This window comes from Neophocaena asiaeorientalis, unplaced genomic scaffold (assembly GCF_003031525.2).
Source record: "Neophocaena asiaeorientalis asiaeorientalis breed wild unplaced genomic scaffold, Neophocaena_asiaeorientalis_V1.1 scaffold182, whole genome shotgun sequence".
Lineage (NCBI taxonomy): Eukaryota > Metazoa > Chordata > Mammalia > Artiodactyla > Phocoenidae > Neophocaena > Neophocaena asiaeorientalis.
In genome coordinates this window covers 4,610,170-4,625,844 of record NW_020174648.1, presented here as the reverse complement: position 1 = coordinate 4,625,844, position 15,675 = coordinate 4,610,170, and the positions used below count along the sequence as shown (strand labels likewise).

Genomic DNA, 15,675 nt, shown 5'->3' with positions numbered 1-15,675 from the left:
CTAAATCTAGCCCACACCCCCCCACCGCTACTACCGTAAACCAATCAAATAAAACATTCATTATACATCTAAAGTATAGGAGATAGAAATTCAACCACCAATGGTGCTATAGAGAAAGTACCATAAAGGAAAGATGAAAGAAACACTAAAAGTAAAAAAAAGCAAAGCTTACCCCTTGTACCTTTTGCATAATGACTTAACTAGTAACAACTTAGCAAAGAGACCTTAAGCTAAACTACCCAAAACCAGATGAGCTACTTACGAGCAGTAACTAGAACGAACTCATTTATATGGCAAAATAGTGAGAAGACTTATAAGTAGAGGTGAAAAGCCTAACGAGCCTGGTGATAGCTGGTTGTCCAAGAAAAGAATTTCAGTTCAATGCTAAATAATACTAAAAACCACATCAAGTCTCAACGTATATTTAATTGTTAGTCTAAAAAGGTACAGCTTTTTAGAAATGGATACAACCTTAACTAGAGAGTAAAATAAACATAAACCATAGTTGGCCTAAAAGCAGCCACCAACTGAAAAAGCGTTCAAGCTCAACAATAAAACAATGTTTTAATTCCAACAATAAGTAAATCAACTCCTAGCCTGACTATTGGACTAATCTATATAACTATAGAAGCAATGCTGTTAACATGAGTAACAAGAAATTCTTCTCCTCGCACAAGCTTACATCAGTAACTGATAGTACACTGATAATTAACAGCTAATAAATATAACCCAACACTAAATTATTTATTAAAAACACTGTTAACCCAACACAGGCTTGCATTAAGGAAAGATTAAAAAAAGTAAAAGGAACTCGGCAAACACAAACCCCGCCTGTTTACCAAAAACATCACCTCTAGCATAACCAGTATTAGAGGCACTGCCTGCCCAGTGACAACCGTTAAACGGCTGTAGTGCGGTGCTGGGAAACCTTTACAAGTGAAAGAATGAAATTAGAACATTCTCTAACACCATACACAAAAATAAACTCAAAATGGATTAAAGACCTAAATACAAGACCAAATACTACAAAATTCTTAGAGGAAAACACAAGCAGAACACTCTTTGACATAAATCGTAGCAATATTTTTTTGGATCCCTCTCCGAGAGAAATGGAAATAAAAACAAAAAAATGGGACCTAGTCAAACTTATATGCTTTCGCACAGCAAAGAAACCCATAAACAAAGCAAAAGGACAACCTACAGACTGGGAGAAAATATTTGCAAACGATGCTACCAATAAGGGATTAATTTCCAAAATATACAGAAAGCTCATGCAACTCAATATCAAAAAAAAAAAAAAAAAAGACCCAATCAAAAAATGGGCAGAAGTCCTAAACAGACATTTCTCCAAAGAAGACATACAGATGGCCAACAGGCACATGTAAAGACGCTCAATACCACTAATTACTAGAAAGGCAAGTCACAACTACAATGAGGTATCACACCAGTCAGAACAGCCATCATTAAACAGTCTACAAATAATAAATGCTGGAGAGGGTGTGGAGAAAAAGGAACCCTTCTACACTGTTGGGCATGTAAATTGGTGCATCCACTATGGTAAACAGTCTGGAAATTCCTTAAAAACTAAAAATAGAGTTACCATATGATTTTGCAATTCCACTTGTGGGCATATATCCAGAGAAAACTCTAATTTGAAAAGAAACATGCACCCCAATGTTCATAGCAGCACTATTTACAATAGCCAAGACATGGAAACAACCCAAATGTCCATCAACAGATGAATGGATAAAGAAGATGTGGTATATATATGCAATGGAATATTACTCAGCCATAAAAAATGAAATAATGCCATTTGCAGCAACATGGATGGACCCAGAGACTATCATATTAAGTGAAGTCAGACAAAGACAAATATTATATGATATCACTTACACATGGAATCTAAAAAAATGATACAAATAAACTTATTTACAAAGCAGAAACAGACTCAGACACAGAAACAAACTTATGATTACCAAAGGGGATAGTGGGGCGGGGAGGGGGCAGGATAAATTAGGAGTTTGAAACAAGCAGGTACAAACTACTATACATAAAATAGGTAAACAACAAGGACCTACTGTATAGCACAGGGAACTGTATTCCATATCTTGCAATAACCTATAATGGAAAAGAATCTGAAAGAGGATATATATATATGTACAACTGAATCACTTTGCTGTATACCTGATACTTAAAAACACTGTATATATATCGCCAAAGACAATGGAGTGACATCTTCAAAATACTGCATGAAAAAAACTTTAAACTTGGAATTTTATACCCAGCAAAAAAAAATGTTTGAATATGAAGACAAAACAAGTAATTTTCAAATACAAATAACTTAGAGAATTCATCGTACACAGACCTTCACTGCATGATATATTGATGTAAGTTCTACAGGAAGAAGGAATACAAAGTGGGACAGCAAATATACACAAAGAAATAAATAAAGAGCTCTAAAAATGGTAACAATGAATATAAGCATGAAACATATTTTATGTTTAATCACTCTAAAACATAAGCAGCACAAAGAGTTCACAGTTGAATATGGAGCATAATACTATCCCTAGAAACAACGAAAGCACAACAGGAAGACAAGATAAATGGAAATTAAAATCTAATATTTTAAGATGTACTAAAAAAAATAAAGAAAATGACAAAAGCATTGAAAGATAAAGAAAATTCTCAATTAGATAACCTCAGAAACCAAGTATTAGGAAGAAAAGCTTATTTGAAAAGAGGTGAGAGAACTCAGAAAAACTTAGAAATAAAGAAAAAGAAAGACATAAGAGCAAATAAGCATAATGGATACTGATTTAAGAGAAAATTAGATGGCCATTTTAGGCATCTGATTTTGCAACCTTACCACAGAACTTTAGATAGACCACAAAGTGAAACTAGTACTATTCAAACCATTATTAGTAGTGATTATTTGAACTTTTCATCTTGTCACTGTTTTATTAAAATAATGGTCTTCAGTTCAATCTTGTGAAGAAGACATTTTCATACCAAGTGCCAAAACTGAAGGTAGATATTATAGTGCACAACCTTAAGCTCGCCAAAAGGTTATGTGTGTCATTTAACTGCATTTAAAAACCAACAATGCAGAACAGATACAGATACAGAAAATTATTTAATTCTACTATTTTCTATTTATAAGGCACATCATCTCAGTTAAGCAAGGGTCTTATGGCAATCAGTTTGACTCTCAAGTTAAACTTTTAATCAGTGCCTTATTTATACTCTGCCTAACTTTTTAATGTATTACCTGCTTCAAAAGCAGTATCCAAACTTATCAAATGGTATAGTAATAATAAATGGTACAATAATAAGGACATTGCTCAATCCATATATATTTTGGTACTGACACTAACTCCATTACAGTTCCACAAAATGTGTCAACTGTCTCACGGTAGTACTGGTTCTAAGTAACCAAGCATTCAGTCTTTCAAAGGTTAAGTACTAAAAAACATAACATCAAGATAATCAGAGCCAGGTACAATTTAGAGTTATTTAGGAAAATAGGGAGTGGTTACATCTTACCTAACAGGACCAAAGAACCACTTTCATATTTTGGTACCAAATGTGAAATCCTGGCAAACACCACCTGATTCCTTTCCGTGATTTTATAATTTACAATGTCTTTATACATGTATTATTATATAATCTAAACCTCACAATCCTATAATGGAATATCACTACATCTCAATTTATAAATGAAAAAACATGCTCTAAGTCAAATATATATTTGCCGGAAGTTACATCTCAGGGCTTTTAATGCCAAGTCCAGTGCCCTTTGCCTCATGCTATGATCTCAGAAGATAAAGGAAACAAATACTTACATGCATCACTGTGACCATGAAATTTCAAATCACTATCAACATATAGAAAACCTTGGAAACAACTATTTTGAATATGCTGAAATTTATATACATCCTTTCAAGAGTGAAAGACACGCAGCAAAAGTCAGTAGCCACAGAAATGTTTCTTCTTTCCTCTCAAAATGTCCAAAACTTGACATTTCTCTAGCTGCCTCCTTCCCCTTAAACCAGCTGCTTTGTGACCATCCCCAAGCCATCCTCCATTCTCAACTGGCCCCAGGTGGATTCAGAACTGAAAGACAAGGAAATAAATGAAAAGGAAAATAATAAACCTCAAATCATTTTTTAACACCTACACTGGTAACACTAAATCCCCAGCACCAATCTTCACAGGCAGCAGTTAAGTTCCAGCCTCTGTCCATTCATCTCACTCCTTCCTAGTTTCATTTGATATGATAAAAAGCCCTAAAAATCTTAGAAGTCTCTTTTAATAAAAATTAAGTTTATTTGGTATTTTGCAATGAGATTTTTTTCCTATCTCCACTAAGACCTGTATTTAACTTTGGTTTATGTCACAGGATTCTATGAATAAGGATAGGAAAGGTAAGGAAGAAAAGGAATAGAAGGCAAACTTCTTAGACTCTAATTTAACAATGAAATCTTTAAAAAAAAAAGAGGGGGAGTGTATTCAAAATAGCTGTGTGCTAGCTTCAGGGGCAGAGTTTTCTTTAAAAAAAAAAAAAAAAAACGAGACCACATAGTATAGGAAAAAAAGGACACCATGATCAATACAAGTGATAGGCATGAAAAGATAAGCAGGGGAAGGGCTTCCCTGGTGGCGCAGTGGTTGAGAGTCCGCCTGCCGATGCAGGGGACATGGGTTCGTGCCCCGGTCCGGGAGGATCCCACATGCTGCGGAGCGGCTGGGCCCGTGAGCCATGGCCGCTGAGCCTGTGCGTCCGGAGCCTGTGCTCCACAACGGGAGAGGCCACAACAGTGAGAGGCCCGCGTACCGCAAAAAAAAAAAAAAAAAAGATAAGGGAAGCAATCTCTGGTGTTCCGTCCCCTCCAACCCCCCCCAAAAAAAGTAGTCTGGATCAGGAAACCAAATATGGCCAAAGAGTGTCACTACTGATTCCTCCCAGTGTGAAATGACTCCAATACACTCTCAATCTCTTCCTGGATCTTATTCTACTCACACACTCCCAACGTTTCTCTACTCAAACAGAGCATCAGTTCTAATGACTAAAGGCTTAGAGTTGGCGAATAATTTTAATTAGGCTTGTGTAGCTATAATATAAGTGGAAAAATTAGAATTATCTCATAGCAAACACCATGACCAGGGCTCACAGGACCTGGTCTTAGATTCAAGGTGGATCTAGGGACTTCAGTGCACTTATATGGAATACACATCTTCACTAGTGCTCCACTTTTTTTTTTAAACTGGCTTCATTCAGTTTATTTTTCTCATAGAAAACGATGTGGTGGCTACAGCTGGAGCCTGGGTCCTCTGCCCGAAAACTCTAGTGTGAGTCTTTACAAGATGGTCAGTGAATTCCTGATACAAAGACTTGGTGAACACCATCTTTCCAGAAATCAGGAGTGAGATAACTGTAGGTCTTGGAAATGGCATCAAAAGTGGCCTTGGTGAAGTTGCCCAGGGCGGCGGTGCAGCCCCGGCAGAGGCATAGTAGTCATCAATTCTAACCATCATCTTCTTGGGCACAGGGGCTGAGACGATGCCCGTGGCCCTGGGGGCAGGGATGAGGCACACCAGCGCTGAGCCACAGCGGCCAGTCACCTTGCAAGGGACGGTATGGGGCTTGCCGATCTTGTTCCCCCAGTAGCCTCGCCGCACGGAGATGATGGAGAGCTTGGCCAGAATGATGGCCCCACTGATAGCAATGGCTACCTCCTTAGAGCACTCTACACCCAAACCAGCATGTCCGTTGTAATCCCCAATGGCAACAAATGCCTTGAACCAGATCCGCTGGCCAGCACAGGTCTGCTTTTGCACAGGCATAATCTTCAAAACCTCGTCCTTGAGGGATGCCCCCAAGAAAAAGTCAATGATCTCGGATTCCTTGATGGGCAGAGAGAAGAGACAGATCTCCTCCAGGGACCTGATCTTCATGTCCTTGACCAGACAGCTCAGCTTGGTGACAGGGAGCCACTACTTATCCTCAGCCTTGCCTCTGCAAGCTCCTTGGCCTCGGCCCCGACCGCGACCCTGGGCCCGGAGGCCGCTGCTGAAGCCTCTGCAGAAGCCGCTGCAGCCTCCTATTCCAGGGCCCCTGGGGCCTCCAGGCCCTCCGCAGCACCAGCATCATCCACCATTTGGTGTTTTTACGAAGAAGGTAGTGCTCTACTCTTTATGTGACTAATGCTTCTTTTTCTGCTTCTCAAGGATATCAGCTTGCAATACACAACTGAGCCTTGAATGACACAGGTTTGAACCGCGTGGGTCGGCTTACACACAGATGTTTTTCAATACTGAGTACTATAGTGCTGCACAATCTGCAGCTGGTTGAAAGCACAGATGCAGAGGGACTGCGGATATGGAGGGCTGACTGTAAGTTAAAGTGGATTTTCCACTAGGCGGAAGGTGGGCACCCCAACCTCCGCGTTACTCAAGGGTCAACTATATAGCCCTTCCAGCACCAGCACTACAACAAGAACTTTATTTTTTTTTCATATAGGCCAATTCAAGTGTTTTTTTTTTTATTTCAAATTCCTTAAACAAAATATGATTGACCCAATATATCGTTTCAAGCCAATTCCAACAAGATTTAACTGCTATATTTTAGTCATTAATTCAGAAGAGCACCCAACATAGGCCATGAAAGGCACCGGATACAAAAGACCACATATTGTATAATTCCATTTATATGAAATGTCCAAAAAACACGCAAATCTGTAGAGACAGAAGGCAAATTAGTGGTTGCCAAGGGACAAGAAGGAGAGTGACTGCTTAATGCATATAGGGTTTCCTTTTGGTGTGACGAAAATATTCTGGGAGTAGATAGTGATGATGGCTTCACAACACTGTCAATGTACTGAATTGCACAGTTTAAGCGGTTAAAATGGTGAATTTTATGAGGTATGAATTTTACCTCAATTTTTTTTAAAAAAGGAATAGAGAACTATTGAGGGAGTAACTGGAATGGATCCTACAGAATGGAAGCATACTATTACAAGATTCTTACAGTGTATGTGAAATGACATAACATGATTTTAGAATATAAAAAATTAAAAATGAGTACTATAAACCGTAGAGCAAACACTCCCCCCCAAAAGACACACACATCCCACACAGCTATCACTAATAAGTCAACTGTAGAACAAAACAGAAATCTTCAAAACACCCAATTAATCCAAAAGAAGGCAGGAAAAGAAGGAAAAAAGACAAAAAAGGAATAGAAGAATAGAGGGGACAAACAGAAAACAAAGAGCAAGCAAGACATACACATAAAACCAAGCACATCATAATTATGTTAAAATGCAAAAAGTCTAACCAAGCCACTTAAAAGGCAAATTGTCATAATAAATAAAAAAGAAAGACTCAAACATATGCTATCTACAAGAAACCTACTTTAAAAATTAAAACATAAAGAAGTAGTGAAGGACAAAAAAACATGCCATGTAAACACTTAAAGAAAGCTGGAGAGGTTATACTATCAGACTAAATAGATTTCAGAACAAATATTACCAGGAATAAGCAAGGACATTTCAAAATAATAAAGGGATCAATCCACCAACTCTAAATGCATGTGCCCTACTAATAAAGTTTCAAAATACGTGAAACAAAATTGACAGAATTGCAAGAAAACACAGCAAAACCCACAATTACACTTGGAATGGTTAAAGATTTTAACACCCCTTTCAGTAACTGACCGAACAAGTATATAGAAAATCAGTAGGAGTATACAGAGTTTAACACATCAACAAACTTGACATTTATAGAATATACCAGTCTACACACTGCAGAAAACTCATTTTTTTAAATGCATATGGAACATTAACCAAGATAAAGCTTACCGTGAACCATGAAACAAGTCTCAATAAATTTAAAAGGACTGAATTCACACAATTCATATTCTCTGAATGAAATTGAATTATATTAGAACTTAATATATATATATTAGATATATATATATATTATATATATATTAGAACTTAATAAACAGAATATCCAGAAAATTCTCATTTAGAAATTAAAACATTTCTAAATAACCCATTCTTCAAATAAGAAATCACAATGGGGACTTCCCTGGTGGCACAGTGGTTAAGAATCCACCTGCCAATGCAGGGGACCCGGGTTAGAACCCTGGTCCGGGAAGCCCCCACATGCCACGGGGCAACTAAGCCTGTGTGCCACAACTACTGAGCCTGCTCTCTAAAGCCCACGAGCCACAACTACTGAGCTCACATGCCACAACTACTGAAGCCCGTGCACCGCAACAAGAGAAGCAACTGCAATGAGAAGCCCGCGCACTGCAACGAAAAATAGCCCCCCTTCGCCACAATAAGAGAAAGCTTGCACGCAGCAACGAAGACCCAATGCAGCCATTAGTAAATAAATAAATAAATAACCAAAAATAGTTTTAAAAAAAAATCAGTGGAAATGAAAATTAATGCAGGGATTAGAAAGGGAAACTAATAAAATTAAATGTTTTTCTTAGAAAAGGCCAAAATTATCTAAGATTCTGTAGTCAGAAGCCAGAAAATGATGAAACTCTAAGTAGAATAAAAATAAAGCCAAATATCAGGGAAATAGAAAATGGACATTTAGAAAATCAATAATACCAAAACCAGTTATTTGAAAAGATTAATAAAACTGACAATCCTGGGCTTCCCTTCCCCAAAAAAAAAAAAAAAAAACCTGACAATCCTCCGGCTAAACTGTTCAAGGAAAAAAACAGGGAAAACACAAATTACCAATATCAGGAATGAAAGAAGGGACATCCCTCCAAATCCTACAAACATTTAAAACATAAAGAAGTATTAAAGCCTAAGTCAGAAAGAGAAAATCAAATATTGTATATTAACGCATATATGTGCAATCTAGAAAAAAGGTACAGATGAACCAGTTTGGAAGGCAGAAGCAGAGGTGTAGAGAACAAATGTATGGACAAGGGGGGAAAGCGGGGGGTGGGGGGGGTGTGATGAATTGGGAGATTGGGATTGACATATATACACTAATATGTATAAACTAGATAACTGATAAGAACCTGCTGTATAAAATAAATAAATAAAATAAAATTCCAATAAACAAAAAAAGTATTATGAACTTATGCCAACAAATTCAATAGCTTGGGTGAAACGGAGAAATCCCTTAGCAAATTACCAAAGCTCACTTAAGAAATAAAGAACCTGAATAGCCCTTTATCAATTAAAGAAACTGAAATAGTAAATAGAAACCTTGCCACAAAAACTATGGCTTCACTGATGAATTCTACCAGACAAGAATGAAACATACCAATCCACAAACTCTTTCAGAAGACAGAGGTGAGCTGAACTGTATCCTCTCCCAAATCCATACATTGAAATCCTAGCCCTCAGTACCTCAGAAGACTGTATTTGGAGACTGGGCCTTAAAGAGCTAATTACGGTAAAATGAGGTCATATATGTGGGACCTAATCCCAATATGACTGGTGTCCTTATAAGAGATTAGGATACAGACAACACACAGCCCCAGGGACAACCATGTGAAGAAGGTGGCCATCATCAGCAAGTCAAGGAGAAAAGCCTCAGAAGAACCCAAACCTGACAACACCTTGATCTTGGACACCTAGCCTCTAAAACTGTTGAGAAAATAACTTTCTATTTTTTAAGCTACCCAGTCTGTAATTATGTTATAGCAGCCCTAGCAAACTAATACACCCTGATATCAAAACCAAAATATATAAAGTAAATATATGTATATTATAAGAAAACCATAGACGAATATCACCCATAAATAAAAATACAAAATATCTCTTTTAAAAAAATCAGTAAATAGGGCATAAAATTGGAAAAGAAAGAAGTAAAACTATATTGATTTTCAGATGACATGATTGTCTTCTCAGAAAATCACATCGGTTCTACCAAAAAACTATTAGAAGTAATAAGTGAACTTAACAATTCACAGGACACAAGGTCAATACACAAAAATAAATTTTATTTTTATATTAGCAACAATTAGAAATTGAATAGCAAATTAGCAATTTTTAATTAGAAACTAAAATAACACAACAGCATCAAAAACATGAACTACTTAGGAGTAAGTTTAACAAAACATGTTTAAGATCCAGAAACTGATAACTATAAAACTCTGCTAAGAGGAATTAAAGACCTAAATAACTGGAGAAACATACTATGTTTATGGCTCAAAAATTCAATATTGTTAAGATGTCAAATCTTCCCAAATTGGGTCATAGATTCAAAGTAACTCAAATTAAAATCCTAGCATGCTTTTTTTTAAGAAATTGGTAAGCTAAAATCTATGTGGAAATGCAAACACCCTAGATAACTAAATCAACTTTGAAATAGAGGAACAAAACTACACTATCTGATTTCAAGATTTACAACAATGATACAGAAATCCAGACAATGTGGTACTAGCATAAGGATAAACACATAGATCAATGGAACGGAATAAAGACTCCAGAAATAAACTTACACATATTAATTAATTTTTGAGAAAGGTTCCAAGAAAATTGAATGAACAAACATGGTCTTTTCAACAAATGGGTGCCACAATAACTGGACATCTACAGTGGAGGGAAAAAATCTCCAACCCTTACCACACACAGTATATAAAAATTAACATGAAATGGTTATATACCTAACCACAAAAAAGCTATAAAGCTTCTAGAATATACAAGAAGACTCAGACAACAATTTCTTCAATAGAACACAAAAGCCATAGACTGTAAAAGAAAAAAGTCCATAAATTGGACTTAAAATTTTAAACTTTTGCACTTCAGAAGACTGCTCAGAAAACTAAAAAGAAAACAACAGACTGGGAGAAAACATCACAATATTTAGGACTTACATGCAAATTATGACAATAAGATACTACTACACACACCTACTAGAATGACTGAAATTTGAAAGACTGAAAACAGCAAGTGTTGGCAAGAATGTGGAACTGAAACTCATATATTGCTGGTAGAAATGCAAAATGATAGTCACTTTAGAAAACAGTTTTGCAGTTTCTTATAATGCTAAATATACACTTGGCAATACAACCCAGCAATACACTCCTATGTATTTACCCAAGAGATGTGAAGACAGGTCCACACAGAAAACTGAATGTGAATGTTTACAACAGCTTTCTTTACAATCACTGAAAACTTTAGAAACAAAGAAACTCAAATATCTTTTAACTGATGAGTATATAAAGAAATCACGTTATATCCATGTAATGGAATACTACTCAGCAATTAAAAGAAAATTAGTGAGACATTCAACATTATTGAATCTCAAAAACATTACTCCAAATAAGTCAGGCACAAAAGTCTACATACTGAATGACTCCATTAATATAATATCCTAGAAAAGGCAAAACTATATTGATAGAAAACAGATGACCAGTTGCCAGGTGTCAGAGATGAGGTTCGAAGACAGAGTGCTAAGGTGTAGCACACTGAACTTTCTAGTGTGATGGAAATGTTCTGTATCTTGATTACGGTGGTAACATAGACGTATTCACTTGTCAAATTCATTGAACTATACACTTAAAACTGGTGACTGCTATGGTATGCAAATTATATCTTAATAAAGCTGATTTTAAACAAAATCTCCAGCCTCTGAAGGGCAAAGCAATATAGTGGTTAAGAACTTGAGCTTTGAGCCAAAACGTCTGGATATAAATACTGATACCACCATTATTAACTATACGAACTGAGCTTTGAGCCAAAAGCCCATCCTTAAACTAAACTGAGGCCTCATACCCAGTAAGTACTTATACATTGTACATAAATATGTAACCAAAAGTTTCATCAAACTATCTTTATAATGACAGGTTCTATGATACCTGCTATTTTATTTCACTTTTTAATAGTTTGGAAAACAGTTATAGTAGCAAGAATGGTCAACAGATTTCATCTTTAGGGCTAAATGTAATTAATAGGTAGTGGCTGCCTGCAGTGCTATGTTGAGGACCGTGAGACAACATCTGAATTCAGAAAAGTATTTAGCATCTGCCATGGTACTAAGAGAAGCAATAATGCCAGGATGTGATACTATAATTATGTGATTAAAAGTCTTTCTTCACGTTAAATCGTGAGCTCCTTCAGGACAGTCCATTTTTAATAGTTGACATGAGAATTTATTAAATGGCAGATGGATTTCATGTAGATTCTACCTACATTTTATCAGGCAGAGGTAACCTTCCCACAAGGGGCTTACTATCTACCTAAAAATACTTATTTCTGCTACAACTCAGAGAGTATCTGGGACTTGAAGAGGTAGAAAAGGTTATTTCAGGGGGTTGGAAAAGCTAATGCAGAGGCAGTAGTAATGTGATAACATAAAAGAAAGAAATTGTCTTTCAAACACAGGCTATTTAAACATAATTTAAACGAATTTAAATGAATCGTAATTTAAATGAATCATGTAAGAAAAATTTGAAAAATCAAAGTAACAAAGACTTCCTTTGAATGTCCAAGATTTATCCAACTTCAAGCTATATACTACTCTCTACTGTACTACAGAGTCTCCATCTATAAAACATTGTTAGAATTATCTGCAACTTGGCGATACTTTCAATCCTTTGTTTGAAAGAAATATTAAAGTAAAAACTATAAATCCCTAAAATGTTCATCAATTCTGCAATTAAATATAAACTTACTTTCAAATATGAGTCAGGAGAGGCCAATATGTATTATTGATAATTAGGCATTTGACCTTAAATCAACCATTCTCAAGGAGGGGAAGAGGACATATCATTATTAACAAGGGAGCTTCTGCAAACTACACTGCCCACTCCAGCCTCCAATTCAGTTTTGTCCTGTTGGGACATGGGCAAGCAGACAGGCAAGGGGAGAGAGTAGTTAAGGATAAAGACATTTATCTCCTGTGATTATGAAACAGCTGTTTCCCTTCAGTCTACCACATTTAAGAACCACGAAGCTAAATACATGTACTTTAACTTATAGATATGAAATTTTTAAATTCCATACAAAGAAAGCACTAAATTGAGAATTCAGAGATACGAGTTTTAATTTTGTCCTTGAGCTACCCAATCTAAAACCAAGTTACTTAACTTCTCTGTACCTCAATGAGAATACAATTATATTAGTATTATATAAAGTTGGAAGTTCTATATAACTTCACAGAATTGCTCTAGGATAAAATGAAACATGAAGTATAAACATATCTTTAAAATATGATGAATAAGGAATTGTTATCATTATTCAAACTTAAGCCTCATTTAGCTGTAAAAGCTTAGAATAATTTGGATTGGTTCACAGTTTGACCTTGAAGCAGACAAGACCAACCACCCAGAGCCAATTAGAAATGAAAAGGATTCCTTGGGCCTTGCCTAATCCTCACCTTCCTGCCCCAAATGCTTGGCCAAATCAAATCTAGCTGGAGAATCAGGAAAACTGATTTCCATTAATGAATTCTTCTGAATATTTAACCTCACCAGAAAAAGAAACAGAGGACTATGAAATTCTTAGAAAGTGAAATATTCGGAATTTTTAACTCATGACTCTCACTGGACACTTCCTCTTGGAATATAAAAGAAAGCAGAAGGGGCTTCCCTGGTGGTGCAGTGGTTGAGAGTCCGCCTGCCAATGCAGGAGACGCAGGTTCATGCCCCGGTCCGGGAAGATCCCACATGCCGCGGAGCGGCTGGGCCCGTGAGCCATGGCCGCTGAGCCTGCGCGTCCAGAGCCTGTGCTCCGCAACGGGAGAGGCCACGACAGTGAGAGGCCCGCGTACCGCAAAAAAAAAAAAAGGAAGCAGAAAAATCTAAACAACAGGTTAAGACTCAAGAGACTGGATTTTAATTTTTAAAAATTAGTTGACAGACTAATAAAAATTTTAATAATCTTACCCCTAAACAATAAAAATTAGTGCCAGCTGCTTATACTCTCCCATCCCTCTCCAACTTCCTATAAAATAGCTTATAGTAAGTATAATGAGATGCATACAGTGCCTGGCAGACAGTGAGTGCCAAAGAAATATCTGTTGAATGAATGATTAATTTCCTTCTTTCTCACACCTTTCACACTATCTTAGTGTACCTATATGGATGCTGGCATGTTTGTTTTCTTTTAACCTACTAAAAAGTGAAATGCAAATGGTGGCTAAAAAGACAAACTGTGCAAACCCTCACTTTGTTTCATTAGCTTCTACTTTATCTTATGGGATTCTCTACTGGCTATGAACACAAACACATCTTATACCCAACGATAAGCTGCTCAAATTATTTACAAATTACAATTATGGCCCAGTTTCAGTGAAAAATGAATCAATTCTGAATCCAGAATAATTTATGACGAAAGCAAAAGTATGAATAAAGGTATTTTTACTGCAAGAACTAGAAACTATAAGCCTAATCAATAACTTTCCTATAGTCCCAACTTCTAGTCTTATCATATTTAATGACAACAACTCGGACCATCTTCAACCCTGAAGTGAATCAACTTCCCGTATAGTGACAGTGCAAGCCAACTTCCTACATCACTAGTATTCTATTCTATCAACAATTTCCTCCAGAGAAAAAGCACAAAATCCTACCAGTTCTCACTCAGCTAAAAGCAAATCCTTTCTTGCAATCTTACCATTTGAATTGGATTTTGAACACAAAACCCAACGAAAATGGAAACACTCTCAAGCAAGACAATCAACTCCATTTTTCACTTAATATGTATAATCCCTCTATGCCAAATGTCGTAACAGGACTACTGCGTAGCATTCAAGATGCTAACTACGATGACAACACATCTAATTCCTAGCTTTTCTCAAATCCGACGTTCCAGTATACGCTGATGTGTTAATACAAGTGTAGTGCAGTCACATCTGACACATGGATGATACTTAATAAACGTGGTCCCCTCTTTCAAGACATTCAGTTGAGAGGTGGAAGTTGTTGTGAACAGACTCTCTTGACTACAGGAGCCTCAACAACAAATTTAAAAGTGACCCAGCCTTTGAAGCAGGAGGAGATAATTTACACGTACACACGATGGATATTTACATCAAATACCACTTCTTAAAACAGCCATACCCATGTTTAGAGCATCATCTACCATGCTTCAATAAGCAAATTCTGACCCACAACTCCCTCCCTCAGCATCCCGGGAAGCTTAATCCTCTCCCTTTACAAGTTTAATTCACCTCAACGAGAAATCCGGACTGACAGGGTACCTAATTCACCAGCGAGGCAGAAAATTCAAGGCCCAACCTCCGTGCCCAGCTTTCCCCTTTCATGCACAGCCATTAATTTGGCCTTTCATCTCCCCCCCTATTTATTATTCCCTAACCTCCCTTCACTTCTCCCCACCAGCACTGACCTCTTTAGTACTCCCACCCTGCGTCAGGACTCCAACATTCCCCCACCTCAGCCCACCAACCGCTGCAAACGCTCGAATGCCTCTGCAGACACCGCCACAGCGCCCAACAGACCGCCCTCACCCCGGACCCCAGCAGCCCCAAGAGCAGAAACTCCTAACGCAGAGAGGGCGAGGAGGCTGTTCGTCCAACCCACCAGACGAAGTCGTTGCTTTTGTCCTCGTAGGAGTTGATGAGCCCGTTGCACAGGGGGGCAAGCAGAGGTCGCTTCCTGCTGCCGCTCCCTAGGCTGGAGCTGCTCCCTCCTACGCCGGCGCTGGGCCTGGCTGCGCAGCTGAGCCGGGA

General features: G+C 37.3%; 1 protein-coding gene and 1 pseudogene across 1 annotated transcript in view; both read right to left on the bottom strand.

The window, feature by feature from the left end:
• COP1 (COP1 E3 ubiquitin ligase) overlaps nt 1-15,675 on the bottom strand; it is a 269,589-nt gene that overhangs the window by 253,410 nt on the left and 504 nt on the right. The window contains 1 exon segment of the mRNA XM_024758830.1: nt 15,527-15,675. This exon segment is cut by the window's right edge and continues 40 nt beyond it. Within this exon segment, the coding sequence (XP_024614598.1) occupies nt 15,527-15,675 (149 nt within the window).
• On the bottom strand, nt 5,275-6,158 carry LOC112408912 (40S ribosomal protein S2 pseudogene; annotated as a pseudogene).